This window comes from Rattus rattus, chromosome 18 (genome assembly GCF_011064425.1).
Source record: "Rattus rattus isolate New Zealand chromosome 18, Rrattus_CSIRO_v1, whole genome shotgun sequence".
Classification (NCBI taxonomy): Eukaryota; Metazoa; Chordata; class Mammalia; order Rodentia; family Muridae; genus Rattus; species Rattus rattus.
Genome location: NC_046171.1, coordinates 6,329,618 through 6,354,570, shown reverse-complemented (window position 1 = coordinate 6,354,570; position 24,953 = coordinate 6,329,618). Strand labels below are relative to the sequence as shown.

Below are 24,953 nucleotides of genomic sequence, written 5' to 3'. Positions count from 1 at the left end.
CTTGTCTCTGTGAGTTCAAAGCCGGTTTGGTCTACATGGTGAGTTCTAAGACAGCTAGGACTATGTAGAGAGACCCTGTTCTCTGGGGGCATTGGGGGAAGATCTAGAAGCACCCATGCCATGCCCTCCCAAGCCCTAGCAGAGGTTGGTGCTGCCCCTTCCCCACCCAGACCACCTTGGGAGACATAAGAGGTAAGTGTTATCTACAGGCCCACAGTCCCTACTAGACCCTGTCACTCCCCTCCAGGTTGGGCCTCCTGCCCCTACAATAAGCTTCAGACCTCCCCCACTCACCCTGTGGGCCACTGCTGCCACTGGCCTGTCCCACCCTTCCCAAGCAGGGTCAGAGTGGGCAGGACAGAGCATCTGCCACAGGAGAACTGAGGCCTGGAAGGACTGAGATCCAGGAACTCTAGGAAGAGTGAGTCAGGGGAACCCGCCTCCTGACCTTTCAGACAGGATGATCCCTGAGCCCCTGGTGGTGCAGGGCCTGTCCCTCTGCTGCTCAGTGAGCCACAACATCCTTCCCAGACAGTCCGTGGCCCTGAACACTGGGATTCAAACCCAGGCTGCAACTCAGCCTGGTCACCCCACAGTCATCCAGACTGCCTGGAAGGCACCGGCCAGGGGAACCTTCTGGAGCTACAGGAAGGGGAGGTGTCCTGAGCCACAGAAGGGGGTCCAGGTGAGACAGATGCCTACCAGAAAGGGCTTAGAACTGAGTCGCTTAACTAATGGGAGGGAGGGGTGGCTGGCAGGAGTGGGCATGAGACCTGGACACACAGAAGAGGGGGTGAGGCTAAGGGAGTCCCTGCCCCTCCCAAACATCTCCCAGATGCTCTCAGAGCAGCTCCCTTGCCCCGCCATGCTCCCAGGGGCACACAGGGAAAGGTCAAGTATTGTGTCAAGCAGACCTTTGCTTCTTATTGTTTCCAGCATGGGTGGGTCATCAAAGCTCGAGTCTAATAAACGGAGGGTGGGGGGTGGGGGTGGGCATGGAACATTCGGAGCTCATTAGAGGGAGGCAGGCGGGGAAGGCGCTGGACCTAACCTTGAAGACCCAGGCGAGGCACTGACCCGTCCACCAGCTCCACACTGCCTGCTCCCGGATCTCTTGTCATGTGCTCGAACATGAGGAACAGCCGAGAAAAGCTGCCTAATGCGCTGGGTCAGAAGAGTCAGGAAAATTCTAGCAGGTTGACGAACCTTGAAAAGCCTCAGGCAGAAGAGACAACCGCCAAGGTCGGTTCTGGGAAACCCCGACCCTGATTAACGAAGGAGCGAGGTTAATAGCCCACCTCGACCGGCACCCTCACTTAGTGAGACAGCAGCTGACCCACCAGAGGCCCCGCAGTGAGGTGGTGAGCCTCGCCAAGCCCTGGGCTTCACAGCAACAGGACCAAAGCCACTCCCAAGACACCAACCCCTCACAGGGCCAGCTACTACGGGAAAGACAGCAGAGTCCCTGTCAGCAGGTCCCTTTGCTGGGGCCTCAGGACACCCAAAAGTCCTCAGCTTGCACAGCCTGCCCCACCCACTCCTAAACTGCCGGTCTTCCTGTTCAGACCACATGCTCACCTGAACGGGAGCATCATGGAGCCCACTTGAGAGCCGTGAGCAGGAGACTAAAGACCAGTGTCACTAAACCCATTGTCCATCCCACCTGCCTGCCCCCACTGGTTCCCATCAGCCCCCTGAAGAGACAGGGACCTTGGTGGGGCTTCCCATGTGCCCCACTCAGCCCTTCAGGGACAAGAAGAATGAGGAGCAGAGAGACCTGCCAGGCATCAGAGGCACAGCTGGGGTAAAAGACGGCAAGATGGCCAGACCGCCAGTCAGACTTACTGCTGCATTTTGTCAATGAGAGAACAGAAGCTTAGGGACTAGACCCTGCTCACCAGACTCCTCCTCAGCCAAAAGGAGCCAACGTGGATTTCCGAGGGGCCCTGCTCTGGGCGGGGTCTCAGTCACCATCCCCCAGTCACCACCCTTCAAGTCTGAGGGACAGGGGCCTTTCCAGAACTCCCCCGCCTGCCTACAGAAACATCCCCTCTCTAAAATGGCCATGCCCCTGCCCACTGCAGCCTCCATGATACTTCCCTGCTTTGCTCTCCCATGGGGTATACCACCCGACATAACTTGTTTGAACATCTCATCTTTCCCTTGCCTGCTTCCCCCCTGATGTGGCTTCACCTGCTTGGCTCCGGGTTGATGCCATATGCTCACCCGGAGCACACGTCAGACCATAGGGCGGGGCCTAGGCGTCAGGTGCCAGCAAGGTGCCAAAGCCCAGCTAAGGGAGACAACGGCCACCATGGCCTACTAGATAAGACATTATAACAAAGACGGTGTGTGGGTGAATGCTCACAGATGAGTAAACTGGGGCCAGCTGGCAGACCAGGAGCTAGAAGCCAGAAGCAGGGGCCCTGAGCACCTCTACTGGGCTCCAGCATGTCCTGTCCCTGATAGCTCCCCATGTGGATTCCCCCAAGAGCCTCTCCAGGAGGCCTTGCTTCCTCCTCCCTCAGCCAAACTGAGCTCAGAGCACATGGGAACTGAAACTACACGTGCTCAGTCTACAGATGCCCACAGCACCGGGGTCCGAGAGGAGGCTGTTGCAATGACCCCCTAAACAGGGCTACAGCCTCTGGGAAACAGAGCTGGAGTGTCCCCAGGCTACACCATGCCTGTGCTGCCCACCAGGCGTCCTCCCAACGGAGCAAAGCCACTAAACCTCTCAGCTCATGGGTGTCAAGGGGAGGGAGCAGAAGTGTTGGTGTCCTGAGCCCCTCGAGGCTGCAGCCGCACCCCAGTGCCACATCCTGTACACCTGGTCCAGAGATTACATGTCCCAGTCTTGCCCCAGCCCAAGTGACTCCCTGGTTCCTGGGAGTAAGAGAGTAACATGCACCAGAACTTTAGAAGAACAGTCATCAAGCCAGCTTGGTCTACACCCAACGCTCTGCTCCTGCAGTAACTTATAAGTTCTCTAGCGCCCACTGTGGCTTGAATGAGAATAGCTCCCTGGGCTCATAGAGTTGAATGCCAGGTGGTCAGCTGGTGGAACTGTTTGGGAAGGATTAGGAGGTGTGGCCTGGTTGGAGGAGGTGTGTCACTGGGAGTGGCCTTCGAGGTTTCTGCCTCCTGTTTGTGGCTCAGATGTGAAGTCTCAGCTACTACTCCAGAGCCACGCCTACCTGCTGCCGCGTTTCCTGCGATGAAGGAAGCGTGCAGACTCTGTACACACACTGTAGGTTCCCCCAGTGAGCAGCTCCATGCCCACTTCGAGAGACAGGAGGAAGGTGGATTGGGTCCAGGCGCCTGATTCACACAGACTCTACAACTCACCTGTGTGGCTCTGAGCAAATGGAGGGGACATGAGCCCTGCTGCTAGGTAGGGGTGCAGGAGAAGGGCCCGGTTGAGGCTAGTGTGCCTGCTGCCGAATCATTCCACTCCCCACTCTAGAAGCTCCCTTCATCTACCTCGTTCACCCTGGGCTAAGGCTGCGCAAACAAACCTCCAATGGTAGATGGTCACCGGTCCCTTTCACAGGGAGGAGGTATTAGATGAGACACTAAGAATTCAAAGACAGTAACCGGAGGTGGAGGCAGGCATGCATCAAGATGGTGGCACTGGGGGCTGGAGAGATGGCTCAGTGGTTAGAGCACTGACTGCTCTCCCAGAGGTCCTGAGTTCAAATCCCAGCAACCACATGGTGGCTCACGACCATCTGTAATGAGATGCGATGCCCTCTTCTGGTGTATCTGAAGACAGTGACAGTGTACTTAGATATAATAAATAAATCTTAAAAAAAAAAAAAAAAAAAAGATGGTGACACTGGTTTGACCCACTGAGGTGACCTCGGCCATTCTCTCCTGGTGCAGAAACTTACAGGGGAGCCCAAGACCTCAGCTGTATCAGCTGCCCCGTCCTTCAGGAGGGCCGGCCATTCTGGCCTCCCATGAGCCCTGCGGATAGAAAGTCAAACCCCAGCAGGATGGGTGCTGTCCCCGGATCGGTTCTTGAAGCTGTAGGTCAACAGCAGGAACCAGGCAAGCATGGCTGTGTCCCCCATGGACTTTCCCACATCAAGACACATTGTATTTTGAGGACTCACTCCCCAAAACCATTTTAAAGTTGCAGGTATATCCAAAATTTTGACATGGTAACACAACAGAACCCACACTCAGGAACTGGGCAATCTTTTTAAGCCTCGTAAGTTACCAAAAAAAAAAAAAAAATTGTTATACTAATTTATTGTGTATGTGTATGTTTGTGTGAATGTGTGATAGTGTGTATGTGGGATAGTATGTGTATGTGTATTAGTGTGTACGTGTGATAGTGTGTGTGCGTTTGTGTGCATGTGTGAGAGTGTGTGGTGTGTTTGTGTGTATGTGTGTGTGTGTGTGTGTGTGTGTGTGTGTGAAAGAGAGAGAGAGAGGGAGAGAGGGAGAGAGAAAGAGAGAGAGAGAGAGAGAGAGAGAGAGAGAGAGAGAGAGAGAGAGAGAGAGAGCTGCACCAGAGCTTGTGGGAGTCTGTTCTCTCCTACCATGTGAACCTTGGGGATTTGAACTCGGGCCATCAGGCTCAGCCACAGGTGCCTGTATACCCACTGAGCCATCCTACTGGCCCAAAATACCATAATTGTTAAGTTTATTTTTTATTACTTACTTATGTGTCAGTGTGTGTGTGTGTGTGTGTGTGTGTGTGTGTGTGTGTGTGTGTGTGTGTGTGTGTTCCACGGAGGCCAGAGGAGGGCGTCCGGTACTGGATGGGGTTGATATGGGTGCTAGAAACTGAGCCGTGTCCTCTGCAGGAACAGCAGATGCTCCCCTGCACTGGCATCTCTGCGGCCCTCACTAGGTCTAAGCAAGCTTATTGTTTTGTGTTTGGCTAAATTCATATCTGTCCCTGGGCATGCACAGCGCACAGGCCGGGACCGGACACGTCTGGACCCAAGAGGTCTTCTGTAACTCACAGACCATAGGATAACAGGAGCGGACTAGATATGACGTCTGGTCTAGAAGGGGAGCCAAGGGTGAGAGAAGACAGACACGTCCACGTGTATAGGAGCGGCAGGAACAGTGAAGGCAGCTTCAAAGCCATGAGGAGAAACCGATCTCAGGTCAGAGAGGAGCCCCAGGCTGAGGGCCCAGAAGAGCCTTTAATCCCAGACTCAGAGACTAAGACAGGAAGATCTTTGTGAGTTTGAAGTCAGCCAGGACGACATAGAGGGAGCTGCTTATCTAAATAAATAAGAGAGAGGAGATTCCAGGCAGAGGGGATGTTAGGCACGAAGGCTCTTGGTTTGAAAACAGCTCGATGTCCTCAGGGGCATGACGAGGACAGTGTGGCTGGTGTGAGGGCGCCCTGAGCGAGCAGGGGTAGGGGCATCGGAGGGCACGGCCTCCGGCGGCAGTAACTGACCCTGCCGTGCACGGTGCGAAGTCTGGGTTCTAGAAAGGTGTCTCCGGGGGTTGGGGTGTGGTCCGGTGTACGGTTGCGGTCTACCGTCCAGAAAGCCCAGATTTCCATGCTCAGCACCATGTAAGCTGGGTACCGTGGTGTGACTTGGGTTTCCAGTGCTGTGATGAAGACCGTGACCAGAAGGAACTTGGCAGGGGTGCCTTTTCACCTACACTTCCAGGTAACAAGAACCCATCACTGAGGGAAGCCAGGGCCTGAACTCAAGGCTCCCCAGAGCTTCCTCAGCCTGCCCAGGGGTAGCTCTGCTCACCGTGTGCTACACCGCCCAAGCACACATCAATCATCAATCAAGAAAATTCCCCAAAGACTTGACAGCAGATGGAGACATTTCCTCAATCGCGGTTCCTCTTGCCAGACAACTAACTTGTGTCAAGTTGACCAAAAAAACAAACAAACAAACAAACAAACAAAAGACATCATGAATGCCTGCTCTTTCCCAGAGCTGGGGAGGTGGAGGCAAGAGAATCAGAAGTCCAGCCACACAGCAAGTTCGAGGCCAGCCTGAGCCACATGAGACCTTGCGGGAGGGAACAAGAACTGAGGGAGGAAGTGGGGGAAAGGTGGTTCCAGACACTGAGCGGTCTGCGGAGAAGCATAAGGCAGGGCCCAGCAAGAGGCTGGGAGGGAGGACTGGAGAGAGGCTGCACCCAGGATGAGCTCAGAATGAACCCAAGCTGCTGCTCGCTAACGAGGAAGGAAGGGCCCCATGTCTGTAAGTCCTAGCTTTAGGCCTTGAAGTCAACGTCTTCCGGGGCCATGAACTGCTGTGGGAAGGTGGGGGACTTTCAAAATGCCTCTCCTCCATACCTGAAACACCAAGGCCATTTCTTCCACAGGAAGTCTGGTCTCAACTCTGCTACGATACTCCCAAGAGTCCTGGGGACAGGTCATGAGGGCAGCAGCCGGGCTGGGGAAACTCAAAGGCCCTTCCTGTTTCACCAGGCCCAACAAGAGCGGTGTCACTCCCTGTGGAGACACTGGCTGCTCAGCCGGGACTGAGCTCGAAGCCCCCACAGGAAGGAAGAGCGGCCCAGCAGATGGCGGGAACTCTCCGGGATCAGCCTCAAAGGTCACCGTCTGTTGCAGCCTGCCTGCTCCCGGGTCTTCTGCCTCAGTGGAGTGTCTCACGCTGACTTGAGGCCTGGCTCCAAGCTGGGTGTGACATTTCCTGCGGGCTGACTGTGTGTGCCAGGCATCGAGCTGCCCTCGCTCAGACCCCACCCTCCTAATTCCACCCGGCTGGCCAAGGAGGTTGCATTCGGTAGCTGTTCGTCTTGCCAAGGAAGAGGATAGGGCTGGCCACATGGTCAGCCCAAATCCCCCAAGGACTCTGGCTGGCCTCTCTTCCAGGCCTCAGCTTTCTCCCATGCAAAAGGATTAGTAATTCAGGAAGTCTGTCTTCCTTGGAGTTCTTACAAGGGCACAGGTCATGGCCTTACGTCACTTGGGCACTCAGTCCCACATGGGACATCCAGTCTGTCCAGGCCACCCTCAACACATGCTCTCAGAAGATCCTACCGATTCATTTACACACGAATGCAAACGCCTGACACAGTAAGTGGCCTTAACGACTCTGGAGGCACCAGGACTAAACCTCAGGCCTTGACCTCGCCCAGAGCTGTCACCACCACTGGCATGCACAGCCACATCCTCCTTAGCAACTCTGCACCCTCAACTCAGCAAGGTGTTCTCCACACACTCAGACTTCCTCTCAGGCGAGGACAGGCCAGGCTAAGGCGATAAACAGGGTCGGGATGGATGAGGATGCTAGGAGGAGGACGGATCCCCAGAGTCATCTTCTTGGCTCACTGTGTGATTGTGTGAGCTCACAGTCTAGAGGAAGCAAGGAGACCTGGCCCCTTACAGGAAGACGTGTCCCCAGGTATACGCGCTCCTGTGAGGATGCTTTGAAGTCTAACATCAAGACAGGCCATTCTGTGGCCTCAACGCCCAGAGCACGCAGTTCTAGCCCTGACTGCACCCCAGTAGCACCCTCCAGGCAGGCTGCCCCCCTGGAATCCCCTCAGACGGAAGGAAAGCAGCCATTACAACATCAGAACCCCTGCAAAAATTAGTCTCTGTCAGGGCTGGGAGGCAGAGCCCGGAAGTGACCCCACCCCCACCCCATACACACACAGGGGAACAGATATCCACACACCACTGAGCTGGCTCTCCAGCTCTCCATCTGCCCTCCCCAAGTTAACCTTCTTGCTTCCGTAAATGGCTTTTGAGTTTCCGGTCCACTCTCTCATCTCCCTCTCAGTTTCATTAGTGAAGAAGCCTCTTGTCCCCAGCTTGAACCATTAACCTCACTAAAAGGGACCCAGGGAACACAGGCCACAGCCTTCTGCCTCCCCGCCCTCCCCCCATCTCTCTAGACCATCAGTCAGTGTAGCCTGCCTACCTCACAACACACACCAATCCCTGCCGTCCTAGCAGGCACAGATCTGGCAGCCAAGTCACCTCACATCTGACCAGAGGGACAGAGGGACAGAGGAAAAGGACCCCCTGAGCTCTGGCTCAGACCATGGCAACTGTGTCTGCCCTTGGGTAAAATATCACCAGAACCCTAGCCAACCCCTTGTCCCCGGATATACACATCCTTGTGAGTATACTTTGAAGTCTAACATCAAGACAGGCCATTCTGTGGCCTCAACATCCCGAATGTCAGGGAGCCAGTGATACTCCCATCACAAGGGTTCTCCCCATATGAAGGAGACGCTGAGAAGCCCTCCATTCTAGAGCATTGAGAGTCTCAGGAGTCCATGTAAGGCTCACCGGCCACGAGCTGGAGGGCAAACATCACTGGGAACACACTGGGGTGGCCCAGGCTGCCTCCCTCCCAGGCAGGGCTCGAGTGACTCAGCAGTCCCAACCATCACAGAAGCAGGCCCGGGACAGCCAGCCCCAGTTTTCCCATTGTCCCCTCCTCTTCATGGGAGGACCCAACGAAGCTGCTCACTCCGGGGCAGCACTGTGAGAGCCCACGAGAGGATCAGGATCATGGGACTCCAGAGGCTCCTTGAAATGACCACGGCAGGGACAGCATCTCCTCAGAGGTTCCCTGCTGCTCCTGCACCCAAATCAAGTCAGACCAACGGCCCAGGAGTAGGCCATCCTAGGGCCGCAGCAAGAGTACACACACACTTACAATGGCTGAAGATGCTGGCAGGGTACACTCTGCAATGGGGGTGGGGAGGGCACGGTTACCTGAGACTCGCCATGACTTAACTGTACCCCATCAGACAGGGACCTTCCCCTTTTTCCTTAGAGGCACATACACCGCCCCCAGTACTGACGCATCCTCGGAGTTAGGCAAATGAGCTTCAGGTGAGAGGGATCCGCTCCTCTCCTCCTACCCCTAGTGGCTCAGACAGCCACTTCCAGACCTCAGCAAGCTCTGGAGACCACAACAAAGGGGCCCCGGAGGTCAGAGTCAGAGGGAAGGAGGGGACCAGCGGGCTCTTCAGATCCCTTCCGCTTCCTCCCACTCCCCCCCCCACCACCACCACTCAGACCACGTACAGAGCAAAAGAGGCAGGCTTGGGGGTGGGGGCAGCTGGTGCATAATTATTGGTAAAATGCTTGTAACGTTTTTTTTTTCCCTTCTCCCCAGTAGCTTTCAGTTGTTTTAGCAGCTTAGCAAGCACTTGGCTCCAATTGAATTGCAAATCAGCAGCTCTTGCCCCGGGAAGAGAAGAAAGGGAGGTGGTGGAGGGGGCAGGGAGGGGCTAGGAAGGGAGAGGAGAAAGGCATGGAGGAGGGCAGAGGGCAGAGGGCAGAGGGTAGGACAGGAGGGAGGCCAGGTCTAGATTCAGGTAGCCTGGCTGGGTCTGGAGTTTAGCTGAACCCCCTTCTCTCTTCACGCTCCTGACCCACAACCCCGCCCCCATCTGAAAACCAGGACACTTTCCTCCAGCTGGAACTGAAGGGCGGGCTGGGAGGGCCACCAGGAGCTTCCTCGACTAACCAGAAGAAAACACATCTTTCTTGGGAATTGCCAATTATTTGAAAACAATGTCAAAACAAACGTTTTGCTTTTTTTTTTCTTACCCCTGACAATCTGTAACACTGTGGTTTCCATTCTATATCTTGTCTGTCTGCCTTCCCATCGATCCGCCTGTCTTCTGTCTGTCTGTCTATCTGTCTGTCTGCCTGCCTGCCTGTCTGTCTCTGTCTGCCTGCCTGCCTGCCTCTCAATAATGTTCTTTCACATACTTCCAATCCCCTCCGGGTTCAGGGTCTAAAGGAGGTGCCCGGGCAGGTTCTGGTTCAGGACCATGGACAGCACCGAGTCCCTGTTCCTCAGCCCACGCTGCCGCATTCGTGGTCTCTCCCACAGTCGGGAAGAGGGGGAGAAAGGAGTCATCAGCCAGGCACCCTGGGCCATGGAGGACACTAACCTTGAAGAGGCGGAGGATGTTGGCCACCATGATCGAGACGGAGCTCCCCGAAGCTCCGATGACACCCACCACTCGTTCGGGCTTGGTGATGATGGGTGGGCCCCCGCTGCCGCAGCGGACCTCCGTGCCGTCCTTCTCGATGAGCGCCTGCACAAAGGTCAGTGACTGCTCCAGGGCGTGGGTGTCCCTCGAGCAGGTGTCCAGAATGCGGGCGCCCAACGTGATGTTGGGCAGTAGGTCCGGGTCATTGTTGATGCGGTCCAGGGCAAACAGCATGGCCTCCAGGCGGTGGATGCCTTTCTCCTTCTTCAGCTCCCCGCAGGCCTTACCCTCAGAGCCACGGCCGTGGACCGGAAACAGGCCTCCCAGTGTGATGTCCCCGTCAATTCGGATAGAGTTCATGTGGGGGTGACCCTTGGGCTTTCCCAAGGATGAAGGCACCCAGGGGGCATAAAGGCTGAGGAGTAGGCAGAGGGGCAGCCGGGCCCACCACCAGGCCCAGCCTCCCTTCCCGGACATTTCGGAAAGGCCTAGAGACCCATGAATACTGGGCCCCGCTCCTAGCCCTAGCAGGCCCTGGGTCCCATGATCTGGGCGCGCGTGGATAGCGCAGGTTCAGTAATGCAGCAGGCCAACGGGGTGGCCCATTCCACAGATCTCCCCTCCTCCTCTTTGATGTTTGAGTAGAGCTCAGTGGCCCACACAGGCCAGAGCCACAGATGACAGCCAGTGGTCAGAGCTCCGGGAGGTCTCAGATCCTTGTCCCAAAGTACTGAAGGCCAGATTTCTGTGTCCTGCTGTGGAAAGGGAGATAGGCTCCTATCCTGGTAGGGAATCTTATCAACGAGGAGAGAATGGCTCTGGTCACTCCTACCAACCTGGGAAAGAAGGAGAAAGAGAAGAGAGAGAGACGATCAACCCAGCCCAAAGCAGACATTAACCATTGTGACTTCTCATCAGGAGCCTGGGAGAGGGAACTCAGAGGTTATCTCGGAAGCTGCCATAAATCTCTTCTTGATTTTCAGCGCTGCACGGCCCAGCTCCTGGGGAAGTGCAGAGCTCGAAGCAGAAACTGGGTCACGTTTGAAGACCTTCGCTGGCCAGGGCCCACTGTCCCCAGAGGCCGGGCCTCGGAGAGAATACTCCTAGGGACAGCAGACATTGCTGGGAAGGAACAGGCCCCCCGACCCTCAGAAGCTATGGGAAAATACCAACCCTGCCAGTCGAACTTCATGATAGAATTAGAGAAAACCCAGGCCCTGGGAGACCTCTATTCCACAGATATTTCCTAGCTCGTGGCTCTGACCAGAAACAGCTGTTTGGGAAACCCAGGATCCAGGAACCCAGGATCCAGGAGACGAAGACGCTGGCAGGGAAGCGGCCTGTCCAGTAAGGCTGAGATGCTGGCTGAGCCCAGGCCATGAGCTGTAACTCCAAAGGCTGGGAAAAAGTGGGAATCTGGGATCCAGAGGTGGCAACCCACTTCCACATATTCACCCCAGCCACACAAGTGCCCAGGCAGAGGGCAAAGCCAGGCTCCTTCCTCCTGTCCCCCGGGTCTCCCTGCCTCGGCCTCCTCCTGGCCCCGCCTCCATCTCCGTCTGCCCCCGTGGGGCTCAGGTTGTGGCCTGGGCCTCAGCACTTTGCTTCTATCGGAGTTGTTTATTGTTGTTGTGATTAAATATTTATCTGCATTGGGAGAGAAGAAAACAAAAGCCTTCCCCATTCTCACAGCTAATCTGGGCTAATTTCCCCTGGGGATTCTGCCTCCCCCCACCCAACTTCCCCCACTGAAGCCAGCAGCCGCCTCCCTCTGCTTCAGAGGCCACCAGGAGAATGGCTGATAGCTGAGTCAGGGCTGGGATAAGAGGCGACCCCATGGCCCCTTCTTCATGGGTTTCTCAAGGGAAGGCTGCTCTGTGCCTGTTTCCCGTGCACCTAGAAACGGAGCTGGAGCCTGGATTGAAAATGAAAACCGAGCTGGAGAGATGGCTCAGTAGTTAAGAGCACTGACTGCTCTTCCAGAGGTCCTGAGTTCAAATCCCAGCAACCACATGGTGGCTCACAACCATCTGTAATGGGATCCGATGCCCTCTTCTGGTGTGTCTGAAGACAGCGACAGTGTACTTATATATAATAAATAAATCTTTAAAAAAAAAAAAAAAGAAAAAGAAAATGAAAACCTCCCCCTAGAAATGGGGGGCCTCCATCAAGGCCCAGCAAGGTTCTAGAAAACATCTCTCCCCAACCTGCCAGTCCTAGTGAAGCCCAAGGAGAGGGAAAGGCCAGACCGATGACAGCCTTGGGTCTCCGTTTCTCTGGCCCCCGGGGTCCTCACACTAAGTGTTGCAGGGGCTGGGGGTTGAACCCAAGTTCTAGCACAGCCTAAGCAAGCTCTCCACCACTGAGCTACAAGGCCAGACCTCAAACGCTCCATCTGCAACAGCCCCTCAACAACCAAGGCTCGATGGACGAATGAATTCCACTTAGCCTGGTTCCACCAGCAAACAGTAGCCCGAGGAATCCCGTAACTCTCCCAGAGACACCCAGCAGATCAAGATGTGTCAGGTCTAGAAACAGAGTGAATGGCCAACCCGGAAGAACCACCTTCTCCAAGACCCAGGGACCTGGCACTGGAGCTACAGCCAGCGTCTTAGGGGTGGTCTTAAGGCTACCTCCGTTCGGTGGCCTGTCATCACTTGCCCCTGGAGAGAATGGCTTTATGGTATCCACTCTCTAGGAATTGCTGGATTGGGCAGTAGGCAGTTGGGAAGAGATTGGGGTCACCATGAGGGTCCCAGAGCTGAACCCTGCCCTTCTGGGTGAGCGTTTCTCCTCTGGGTCTCTTGTTCAGATGCATAAGTTGGGGGAGGTTCCAGTCTAGGCCTCTGGGTCACATCTGCGGCCATCACTGAAATGGCTTGTGTATGGACGCTAGGACACGCCATATATGCCAAGAGGTTCCTGAATGGTTCAGACAACTAAGGGGGCAGGAGAGAAACACGACACACCACCCTGGGGTTGGGTGGAATGTTCAGCCCTGTCCCACAGTCCCACAGAGGGAGCAGTTACAGCACTAAGTGGCTCAAGTCACACAGGGCTCAAAGAGCCAGTGTATACTTGGGCTGCCCTGAGGTCACCCCCACTGCTGTGGTGGGCCTTGCTTAGGCCTTCTGGGTTCACAGCTGTGTCTGTGGGTGTCACACGGCGGGAGTGGGGTTTGCACCCTGACAGAGTGTGAACTGCCCAAGGCCAGCTGGTACAAGCTTACACGAGACAGCTTATGACAGTGGACCCACACAGCCTACAGCCCTTTCCAGGGGTTCGCTGACAGCTTCTCCCACAGCCCACGTGTGGGAACCGTCAGGGCGTGGAGGGAAGGAAGCCCAACACAAGCAGAGCCAGAATCAGGAACCCTGAAGGCACTTCCGCTGCCAAACCTCCCACGTGCCTCCCCCTGGGGTTGGATCCCAGTCCCTGACCATAACAAGTCCCCTGGTTCCCCTGACAGGCCCGACTCTTCCAAAGGGTTTGGTGGACAAGCCTCCTTCAGCGCACCCCCCAACCCCGTCTTTTAATGCTGTAATAGGAACAAGAAGAAGTAAAAACACCCAGAAAGGAGGCAGACGGAGGCCCTGGGGATTCCGGTCTCTACCTGTGCAGGGATGGGGGGAGGAGAGGGGAGCTCTTTGAAGTCCATGAAGTCCATTCCCCAGGCTCCAGACTCTCTCCCTCCACTAATTTCAAAATAGCCAGGGAAACTCAAATAGGGCAACTAGGGGCACCTCTCCCCAGAAGGAGCCCGCAGGATGGCTGCCTCTCTCTCCTCTCCTCCTGCTCCCTTCCCACTGCCCCTGCCCTGGCCCTGCCTCCCAAATCCCGCTGGCTTCAGGGTGGAGAGCATCCGCTCATGAGCCAACGGTAAGGCACGTTCCAGAGTCTACTCTTCCCTGGTGAGCTTGTGAAGGGAACTTGAGATGAGCTACAATCCGCGAAGGGTAGAGCCCCAGAGAGCCTGGGTCACCCAAGGGTGGTGTGGGAGGGCTCGGGAACCTGTCACATTGGCAATGTCCTCTCAAGCAGGTCCTTCACGCCTTCCCGACCTCAGCTGCTCCTCCCCAGGCGTGGCCCAATCCAGAAGGAACCGGAAAACCATGATTCACCAAAACCCCGGTCATCTTTCACCGAGCTGACTTTGATTCTTCTAAAACCGACCCAATGATATATAAACCCAAACACCAGGACTGAGGGCAGAACACGGGGAGCGGCCTTGTCCCTCCTCACAGGATGAGGTGGGAGCCACTAACTGGATCCTCTGAGCCTGCACCATGGGAAAGGTGTGGGTACTCTGGGGTGGGGTGGGGGGATACCAAGCCATCACTGGGATGCTGTAGGGAGAGACAGAGCCCAGACCTCAGTCCTTCTGCGCCTCGCTCCAGATCCTCAGCTTAGTGGCCTGTGCCATCTTGGAACAGCCAGCCCAGTGTTCATGGAGCAGGAGACTGAATGGCTGAGTGGGGACTGTCCTATAGCTCAGCTGTACAGACACCTCTTGGCCCACATCTCACACCCTCAAAGGCAAGAGGAAAGGGAACCAGGGACCTCTTCCCTCTTCATACCTGAGCATCGCCCCACCACCCCCAGGACCACACTACCCAGCAAAGGATGAGTTTGTGAACCAGTGTCCCACCAAAGGGACCCAGCCAGTGCCCAAACACGGGAAACAGGTCACCCAAAACCCCTGACCCACAGTGAGAAAGTCTACAACAACCTTGCCTGCCTGAGACCAACACCGCAGACCCACGGGCATATGGCCTCCCACCGGGCAGCGGACTGTGTCCTCAGTGGCCTCTGCACCTCAGCCTGATGTGGAGAGTGGATGCCAGGGAGGGGCAAAGGGGGCCGTGCCCCTCCACAGGGGCCTGCACTGCACTCATAGGGCGTAATAACACAGAGTGGTTCTGAAGGTGGAACTTGGGGTCTCAGGCTGTAAACAGGGCTGCCTGGCAGGACCAAGGCATCGAGGCATCTAGAACATTCCCGCCCAGCTGATCAGACTTACTAAAGAGCTGGGAACAGAGGGTGTGGTGCTAGTACCCAGCTCTGGAAACACCACAAACCAAGTAGCTAAAGATCCCAGACTGGGAACCCACGGAATCCTGAAACCCACATCCCGTACCCCGAGGCACACCTTCAGGTTCTACCAGAGCACAGCCCTGATCCAGGGGTGACTGGAGAAATGGGTATGGAGGGAGAGAAGGGGACAGGAGGTAGGGAAGACACAGGGAGTAACTTCCCAGCTCGATACTGATGGAAACCAGGAAGTAGAAAACATGGCACCCATTGCCCTGTATCCCTGCCCTTCCGGTGATGGCAGAGACCCTTCCTCCCCCCAGGAAATCTGCCCTGGCTGCTCCAGTTCCTACAACAAATATTGGTCTCGCTGATGCTGGGGGGTGGGGGGGGGGGTGGCCCATGAGGTGGCCCATGTGACCAGCTCTTTTACATCTCCCGTGCTTCATCCACGGTTCAGAACACAAAATAACACGCTCAATCAATGACAGGCAGAGACAGGTCCCGCCCAGCCAGAGCCAGTCCTGCAGCTCCACTGAGGCAGATCGAGGACAGACAATCAGTAGCAGTGTCTGCGGTCCACAGGGAAGGACTCAGCCCTCGACTCAAACTCCTGAGACCCTTGTGTATGCTTGAGCGCGGGACACGCGCTTCCTTTTGCATGACCTTTCAATCAAATATGGCTGTGATCCTACGCTGTCCCCTGCCCTGCTGTGCCTCAGAGACACACACCTGTGCAGCTGACACTGGAGGTGAAGGAAGGCCCAAAAGCCATGTAGTACTGCAGGGGGGTCAGGGAAGGTACCCAGAGGGGTCTTGGGAATGGCTTCTCTGAGGAGTTGCTATGAAACAGAAAGGGGAGCTGGGAAGGATACCCTCTGAGATTGCGGCACAGAAGCCAGGAGGGGACCACAGGGCAAAGGCCCTGAGGTTGGTGATTAACCTTTGTGTCTGGTCAGCAGGTCCAGAGGACAGGGAGGGAGCAGAGGGGTTGCTGAGGGGAAAGGTCAGAGGGTAACTGGCTAAGGGCAAGTCTGACCCCATGGCCGCTGTGCAGACAGCGAAATGGGAGCTTTGAGTTCGGCAACAAGACAAACAGAAGCCCAGAAGGACAGGCACCTGCATAGGCCACAGGTCAGCAGAACGTCTCCTCAGGGCCTCAGCCATCCATCTTACCAACTCTAGGCCAGAAACATCCGCTGTCCACCTTCTCTAGGGCCATCAAAGCTTACACTGCCTGTTCCCAACCTTCAGGCCGGGAGTCCAACAGCCCAGACCTCTCCCTCTTCTCCCCATTCCTCGACACTGCCATGGTCCCCAGCTTCCCTGCACAAGACCCAAGCCCAGGAGTGTCTGGCAGCTGGTGTTGCTATAGCCTCCTCCTCCACTGTTGCTCCCTCCCTGTCCTGCCCTCCTCCTAAATCCAACACCTCACCCCACCCCCACCCCAGCACTGCCAGAACCAGAAGCCCGGTGCTTAGCCCTATCCAATTCATTCTGCTGTGGACAAACCACGGCTGAGGACAGGACTTCATCCCTACACTGGCCACATAAAGGCCATGGGCCAGAAGTCGCTGTGGTATCTGTGACCGACAGTGCCTGCCAGGAGCTGCGGAATTCAAGTCCCTGATTCTCATCTCTGTATTTGAACCTGAAGACAGCCCTGCATCGGGGCAGTGGCTTTGTTTTAACTAGAAGTCCTACCCTGACCCAGTAGGCACAAGGGCTGGTTTCTGTTACTCATGAATGTGGAGGGTAGCCCAGAGAGCCCAAAACTCTGGCCCATGTCCCCCCCGAATGCCTTGGTAAGGTCCACGGGAGCAGCTGGGCTCTCCTGGTCCTACAGTTACCACAATGACCCTGGCCCTGCCTTCTCCAGGAGAGCGGTGGCTTAACTAGATTGTCTCACTTGGGCCTAAAATGGCACAGGCTGTCATTACGAGCTGTCATTTCCCAATTACTGCAGATAATATCTACTTTAATTGAACAGGGTCCCGATAATGCCATTATGCACCGAGTTACCCAATTCATTTAATATATGCATGCACACACATTAGCACCTGACTGCTACCAGGAGACTGCCGTACAGGGACAATCATGAAATGATACTTCGATGGAGGGGGGGCATCAGCTTTCATTTAAGGGGTGACCGACACTGTCCTCGGTGCCGGTGCCACTTCTACCAAGAAACTGGAGGCACTAGAATTGCCTCTAGGCCTGTGAGCTCATGGGACTCAGAGGTGGGGGAAGCTTTGGACTAGGCCAGCTAGGAGCGGGTGTTTGCTTCTCTGCAGAGCAAAGCTGGCTGGGGAAGGGGAACCACGGACTCAGGAGGGAGGAGTGAGAGCGCAGAGAGAGGTGTTGCTGCACAGGGAGCAGCTAAGGGGGACGACGGAGGAGCCAGTCTGCTCCCTGAGGGCCGCAGGCAGGGATGGGGATGCGTGCATGGGATGGGGGTGTGATCTGTGTGTGTGTGTGTGTGTGTGTTGCACACACACACGCCTGCTTGTGCACACACACGGAGACCAGAAGTAGACAGGCGTCTCCCTCAGTTTCTCCTCCCTGTTCGTTGAGGTAGGTCTACTCACTAAATAGGAAACTCACTCACGAGACTAGGCTGGCTGAGGGCTAGGCTGGCTGAGACTCCCCAGCGTAGGATCACAGGCACGTCCGTCCCCTCCTCACACCGGTGCTGCTGGCACCTAAACTCAGACCCTGGTGCTTGCCGGATGAACCAGCTTCTAGCTTCCTCTCAGTGCATTTCTGGTAACCCTGGCTGATGAGGGCAGAGCTGACGTTCTTGGAAACATAGAGGTCTTGTCTCTACGCCAAGCCCCTCTGCTTCTTCTTGGGGTGGGCCTGCTCAGCTTACAGGTCTTCTGTCAGACCAGGAGCAGGGCTGAGAGGCCTGGCTGCCAGCTCCCTCACGCCTTCTCCAGGTGGCAGAAGGTGCCGTTCTGCAGGAGCTGACAGCCCAGCTGCCCGGTCCCCTGGCAGGGCCTGCCCACTGGAAAGTTGGGTTCCGGGCCGGGAGGAGGACAGCAGGGTGGGCAGATGTCTTGGGGTGGGTGTTAATTAGGGGCTGCTGCTCCACGCTTGTAGGGAGAGGATGGGTCTGTCAGCTATAATTACAAGGCGCCGGAGTCCGTAGGCTCTGCTCCGTGTCTTCTCACCAGCTGTGGGGCCCTCAGGACAGGGCCAAGACTGCATTGATAGCCTTTCAGGCTCCTCTGACCAGCAAACTATTCACTCACAGGCTGACTGCCAAACTCCTGAGAAATCGCACCTCGGACAGAAACATAGCATGCAGAAGCCACTCACGCGGGTCACAGGAGGAGGGGAAGGCCAGACCAGAGACCAGGCAGGCTGCTCAGCTCCGGGCCTGGTCCTATCTTGCGGCCTGCTCACAGCCTGTTCTGTGTGAAGCAGAGTAGCCCCACTGCCCACTCTGAACATGCCTGAAAATCTACCATTCATGGAACTCTTCTCTAGGCTAAACACAATCAGCTTCCAGGGCAAAGGACTGTTTCTGGGGATGTTCTGTCCCTGAATGGTTAAGGCAAGGAGAACAGTATTCTCTGGGAGGGCAGGCGTGCAGCTCAGGGCTGAGCAGAGACTCGGGGGCACAGAGTCCAAAGATCCCACCAAAGACAAGAATCTGACCAAGGCTGAGGGCTCCTCCAGGAAGCAATCTCCTCAGAACTAACACCCACAGCACGCTGCCGCCTGCCCAGGGCCTGCAATGGCCCTGTGTGATGGTTCCCCGCAACTCCTGTGACCGTCTCTGAGCTTCCACAGGAGCAGCTCAGGAAACTTCCCAAGTTCTCAGCTCTTCACCAAAGGCCTGCCACCTCCTCCCGTGTGCAGGGAACTGAGCCCAGGGGAAAGAAGGCCAAGACCAAACCATCCGAGAGGTAGGGAGCTGGCATGTGAAGGGAAGCCGTCTACCCGGGGCTGCTTAGGTGCTACGCTGAGCGTGAGAGTTGCTCTAGCAACCCGAGGTGCTCAGCAGGGTCACCCTCAGAGTCCTGGCCTCTGCCTGCCCTAAGTCCCATCCAGAATCCAGAGCAGAGGGGGGTGGCTGGGTTGTAAGAGCGAACACACACACACACACACACACACACACACACACACACACACACCCCTCCAGCCAGACTCACAGCAAGGGTGGCATCACACTGCCACACATGTGGCTTGTGGCACCCTAGCCCTGAAAGCCAGTTCAAAGGGTGTCCCCAAAAGCCAGTTTCCCCCTAGCTGGGGGCAGGGACAGCTAGGAGAGCAAGGAGAAGAAACCAGGTACCCCCTGCAGAAAGGATCATCGGATAGTGTCTGTCGCTCAGGGCCTAAGGGGCAGAGGGCGCTCGTCCTTTGGGCTCAGGACTCCCCGCCGCTGTGCCGCTGCCCCAGCTCAGCACAAACAGCCACGCAGCGCCGGGTGCGGGGTGCGGGGGCGCAGCGCACAGTCAGGCCTCCACCTCGGCCCCGCCCCCGCGCGGGGAGGGGACACGGTTGCCCGCGGGCTCGGGGAACCGACCCCAGAGCAGGGACCTCCCCCGCCACACGCGTGCTCACATAGAGCCCTTAGAGACGCTCAGTTCACCAGGGTTTCAGAGAGGGTATGGTCCCAAGTGTCCAGAGAAAGCCTGACCTCCGGTCCCGGGGCTGCAGAGAGACCCCAGACCTGCAGCGCCACCGCAAACCACGGCGGCGGCTGCGGGCGGGAGGCGCTTCGGCTCCAGCCAGTGGCGAAGGTGGTGCCCGGACTGGACGCGGTTCTCAGAGCAGGGAGCCTCAACGCGGGGCTGGCGTTGCCCTCTGGCCGAGGACCACGGGGCAAAGGCTCACACTGCGATCCGCGCCCCCACAGCCTAGTCTCTCCGCAGAGGGGGCGCGCGGGTGTCACCGTCCCCATCGGGGCCAACTCCACCTGTCATCAGTGCAGCCCCATCAGAGCCCCCACCCCACTTTCCCCCAGACCCGCAGACAGCAGTGCCCCATCCCCGAGGGGGCAGCGGAGGGGCGACCCCAGCCCGGTGGGAAGCCTCTTTCCTCGAGTCCCGCGCCCTCCTCCCGGAACTAGGGAGCTCACGGAGGCCACCTCCTCAAACGCCGGGGTCCCTGCCGCAGCCCGCGCTCCCGGAGGCCGGAGGGCATCGTCCCCTCCGCCCGTGCCCCTCGGGCCACAACTCACCGCGCATCGGCGAGGTGAACGCCGCGGCCAGGGGTCGGCTGCGCCCGGGGAGCTCAGGGAGGCGGCGGCCAGCCCTTAGCTGCTCGCACTGCCGGGAGCCCGGGCCGCGGCGGGCGGCGCTGACGCTGCGGACCAAGCCGGGCGCCGAGCCGCCGGCGGTCCCGGGCGCGGCGGGGAGGAGCTGGCGGCCAAGCGGCCGGAGCCTCGGAGCAGCGAGCGGCGCTCGGCGGCTGCTCCCGGGAAGCTGGAGCTGGGAGCGGCCGCCACGGTGCCCGTGCTGCTGATGCTGCTGCTGCCGCCGCCGCCGCCGCCGCCGCCGCGGAGCCGGAGAGCGCGGGCGAGGCGGTGCGGGGCGCTGCGTGCGCCGAGGCTCGGGGCTGGGGAGCGAGCGCAGCCGGCCGGGGTGCAGGCACCTGACGGCGGCGGCGGCGGCGGCGGCGGCGGCAGAGACAGCGGCGGGGAGAAAATGAGAGCGTGCGAGCCTGGCACGGGGAGCCGAGCGGCGCGGGAGGGGCGCGAGCGCCGGGAGCGCGGGCCGAGGGCCGAGGGGGCCGCACGGCTCCCGGCGCCCACCGCCCTGCCGCACCGCACGCGCGAGCCCAGCCCGCAAGTTTGCGCCGCGAGTGCGGGGCGAGCGCGCCACGCTTCCGCCGGCCTTTTAAAGAGCGAGAGCCCGGGTCCACCCCCACACACCCGCACCTCCACCTCCGGAAGCTGGGACTCGCCACCCCTCCACGCCCTCCCTGCTGGCGGCTCCCGCTCCCTCCGCACCCCATTGTCGCCCGCTTCGGGAACCCTCCCCTCTTACACCCCCTCATCAGCCCCGTGCGCGCGCCAGCTCACTAACCCGGCACCCCAAAGACGTGGCGGAGACCCTTCCTCACCCCCACAAGTCGAGGGTCAGGGAACCCAGCTTCCCGTCGCATACCCTGCAAAGTACAGCAGAGCTCGGGGACCCTTAGGGGCGAGCTGTACCCACCCGGTGCGTCACTAGAGCCCCCCACCCGCGGGGCCGCTTCTCAGAGCCGCGCACACACGTGGCGTGTGCCCCCCTGCGGCATACTCATTCGCACACTTCTGTCGCAAGCTTGCAGAGGAAGGAAACTGAGGCCCGGAGAGGCGAATCCACCTGCCCCAGGTCTCACGGCCTGTGGGGAAGAGCGCACTTACCCTGAAGCTCTAACTCCCCGCGTCCCCCAAACTAGGGGAGCAATTCACCCTCGGACCCACTGAGTACGGTGTAACAGGTGGCCTGGAACTAGCCCCAAGAAGAGTTCCTCAGCCCAAGAGCTTGGCAGCTAGCTGTCCCCTTCCCCTCGCGTGGGCTTTGGTGATCCCGGAAGGGCGCCTTCGAGGCAGGCCATGAGGAAGGCAGGGGCAGACCACGCAATCCTTGTAGAGCTGTAAACAGGCCCACACTGCAGAAGCGGCTTCCCTGGGAACCCCGAGGAGTAGTCAGCCTCGTCCTAGGGAGATGCTACAGTGCCGGGGAAACAGGGGAGAGGGTGGCTGATAACAGCTGGGGAACGGTCCAGGGCGCAGAGTGCCACCTGGTGTTCACTGTGCCCAGGCCTGAGACACTCAGTCATCCTGGTCGCTAGACCCCCCCTGATTTCCAAAGACTCTAGAGGAATGCTTGGGAGAGTCAGGGGGCTGGGGGGAGATAGCAAGGACTGCGCTATCTCCGTCTGCTTCTCTCCCTGGTCCCCACCAGGCCCCCATCGCCAGCTCTCCAGACCATGAAGGCCAGCGCGGCGACTGTTGACGGTCTTTCACGGAGTGCCTGGCACAGTGCCTGGACCACAGTGAGCTTAGAAGTGTTTGATGAATGAATATCCGTTGGCAAACTGTGTACTCTCACTGCTGTCACATGTAATGACCCATAGACATGTCTTCTTTTACCAAGTCAGCCTGCTGTTTCGGATGGGAGTGTGCGGGCTGTTCGTTCACCTGTGCTTTGTCCTGTGTAACTGACATCACGGGCCAGCCCCACTCACAGCGTTGAAGGGACAGAGACAGGGCCATAGCCACGCTGTGGCTCCACCACTAGCTGTCCAGCCCCTAGGTCCTCATAATGGGATTGGGCTGCCATTCTGGGCTCCTGTAAGTGGGAGCCACGGCACTTCCCATACAGAACATAATTCCCAGCATCCTCTGGTTGGTCGGATAGATGGGACTGAAAATTACACAGGCCATGGTTTATTGAGAACCAAAACGACCACATCAGGCACTCCCTACCCCTGCCCCTCAGTAGCGACTCTACTCTGGCCTTAATTATCCCCCACCCCCCAGCAGCTGCCTTTCTGAAGGCTGTGTTTTTCAGCGATTAAAAAAAGAAACTGTTGCCAGCAGATGCTGAGCCTGTAGCTGGGCCTGAGAGCCTGTAGGTCCCCAGCAGAGGCCTAGTTCTGTCAGGTAGCCATGACACCCCAGACCACCGGAGCCCAGCGTACTCCCCCATCAGCCCTTAGCCGTGTGGCCTGATTCCTCATCCGGTTTGCTCCTGGTGCCCGTCGTGGAGAGAAATGGACAAACACACATGCCCTTTCATGGTGTCTTCTGCCAGGGAGTCAGCCCCTGTGGAGGAATGATGGCCGGAAGTGACCTCCAAGGGGTCATGCAGGGCCCTGCCTGGACCTGCTTTTCCAAGGCCTCATTCAAACCACTGTCTCCTGAGAGCCAACTCCAGACCCTGAACCTCAGAGCCGGTTCAGGCTGGAGGGGAGGGGGACAGGGCTGGGTCCTCTGTGCTGAGAGTCACTGAATATGGGGTCCCCAACCTTTGTGAGCATGGGGTTCTCCATCTGTCAGACTAGGTTAGGCCAAGGTGCATCTCAAGATTCCAGAGTGAGTGAAGCCTCCTTCCAACACCGTCTGAGGAGAAGGGAAAGCCACAAGGACCCTTTCCAGGAGGCTACCCTATGGTAAGAGAGGCTCCAGGGACCCAGCCCTGAGTCCTCTGGATGCTGAGGAAGGGTGCCCAGCTCTGCCCTGCAGGCCCAGGACTGTGCCCTGGAAGTTGTTCCTGAGATCTGACTTAACTCCCTCCTGCTGCAGCAGATCCTTCTTCGAGCGAGCTTGTATTTTGTGGTTTTGGCTTTTTTTTCTTTTTTAATATATTTGTGTATGTGTCTATCCGTCTGTACCTGTGACTGTGGGGTGCAGTCATACCTCTGCACTCTGACAGAAGACTGGTGATCAGCTGACAGGAGTTGGTTCTCAGCGACTCAGGGTGGCAAGTTCGGTGCCAAGCCCCTTACCCGCTAAGCCATCTCACCAACCGGCCCTGGGTTTGGTGTTTTAAGGAGAGTGTCCTACTACGGAGCCCAGGCTAGCCTTGAACTCACAGCAATTCTCCTGGCCCAGCCACCTGAGTACTGTACCCATTCCCACTATCTCATTTTGGTTTTGAGAGAGAAATGGCATTGAACTCCTGACCTTCTGTCTCCAGCTCCTGGTAGTGGTGTTGCAAGCATTCACTGGTGTTTGTGCAGCACCGGGGATGAACCCAGGTCTGATGCATGCTAAGCCAATCCCCAGCACGACGCCTGATGTTTTCAGCTGGATTTTGCAGTACTGGGATTTGAACCTAGGACTTCGTGCCAACCAACTAGGCTGGCCTCAAACTCTGAGATCTGCCTGCCTCTCTCCCTCCCCAGTACCAGGATTAAAGTCCTGTGCCACCACACCCAGCTCATGGCTCTTTTTTTTTTTTTTTTAATGTATTTTAAGGGGCTGGAGAGATGGTTCAGCGCTTAAGAGAACCGACTGCTCTTCCAGAGACCCAGGTTCAATTCCCAGCACCCACACGATGCCACACAACTGGAACTTGAGTCACAGGGGATCTGACACCCTCTTCTAGCCTCCTGGGTAGCTATGTATACACAAAATATACCTAAAAGTGATTCCTTTAATATCTGCAAATCATACGTGTCACACTCTGTGTGCAGCAGTCAGGGGAAGTCAGTTCTCCTCCCATGGTTGGGTCCTGATCAGACGGTAGGGCTCAGTCTTGGCAGAAAGCACCTTTGTCCACTGAGTATTCTAGCTGGCCTGTCCCCAACTCTTTCTTCATGTTTGTATCTTGACCTCCCCCAAAAGAAAAAAGAGTTTGTCCACTGTGCTAGCCACTCCAGTTGGAGCTGCAAAGCTGTCCTGTGACTTCTGCATTCAGAGGAATCTAATGGGAGAGCGCAATTGTCTTTGAAAGTCCTGCATTACAGGGTCATTACAATAAGTCACGGTGAGCTTGAATGGGCTCCTGGGAGAATGGACGGACAGACAGACTCGACCATCTGACAAGTGGCGGAGGGCACAGCCTTGCCTCACCCTCTGCACCCGAGGGTTTCCATTCTGTTTTCCCCTAGACCAGCCATTCAGGTAGAAATGTCTATTTAAACACAGCTGTCCCTGGGAATGCAGAGAGCCAAGTCCCCATGCAGGCACCCGGGGGATCAGAGGTCACCTTGGCTTGGGTTGCAAGATCAGGTTAGGGAGCCCCACACAGCCCTTTCGTGTAGGTGCAGGAACCAAGTCTCAAGGCCATAAACTCTGGCAAATTTTCTCACTCGGTCTTAGGGACAGGAAGGGACAAGGCTTACCTATCTCTCTGGATCCATACTGTCCATCTGTCCTGACTGGCAAACAGCACAAGGGGAGGGGAGGTGTCAAGCATGGCTCAGCTAAGCCACGCCTCCCAGAACCACAGTGCTGTGCCGGCCACAGGAGGATTCAGAGTGGAGTACATTCAGTAGTGTCCCAGGAACCCCTTGGCACCCTGCACCATGGGAAGAGG

The 24,953-nt window shown here is 57.3% G+C and overlaps 1 protein-coding gene across 1 annotated transcript in view; it reads right to left on the bottom strand.

Moving 5' to 3' along the window:
* The window catches only part of Grm4 (glutamate metabotropic receptor 4), an 88,263-nt gene extending 67,983 nt beyond the window's left edge, over window positions 1-20,280 (bottom strand). Inside the window, exons 1-2 of the mRNA XM_032888694.1 lie at window positions 20,159-20,280; window positions 9,892-10,769 (exon numbers count right to left, since the gene is read on the bottom strand). Coding sequence (XP_032744585.1) covers window positions 9,892-10,410 — 519 coding nt within the window. The 5' untranslated portion in view covers window positions 10,411-10,769; window positions 20,159-20,280. The remainder of the gene's footprint in view (window positions 1-9,891; window positions 10,770-20,158) is intronic.
* Window positions 20,281-24,953: the final 4,673 nt, after the last annotated feature.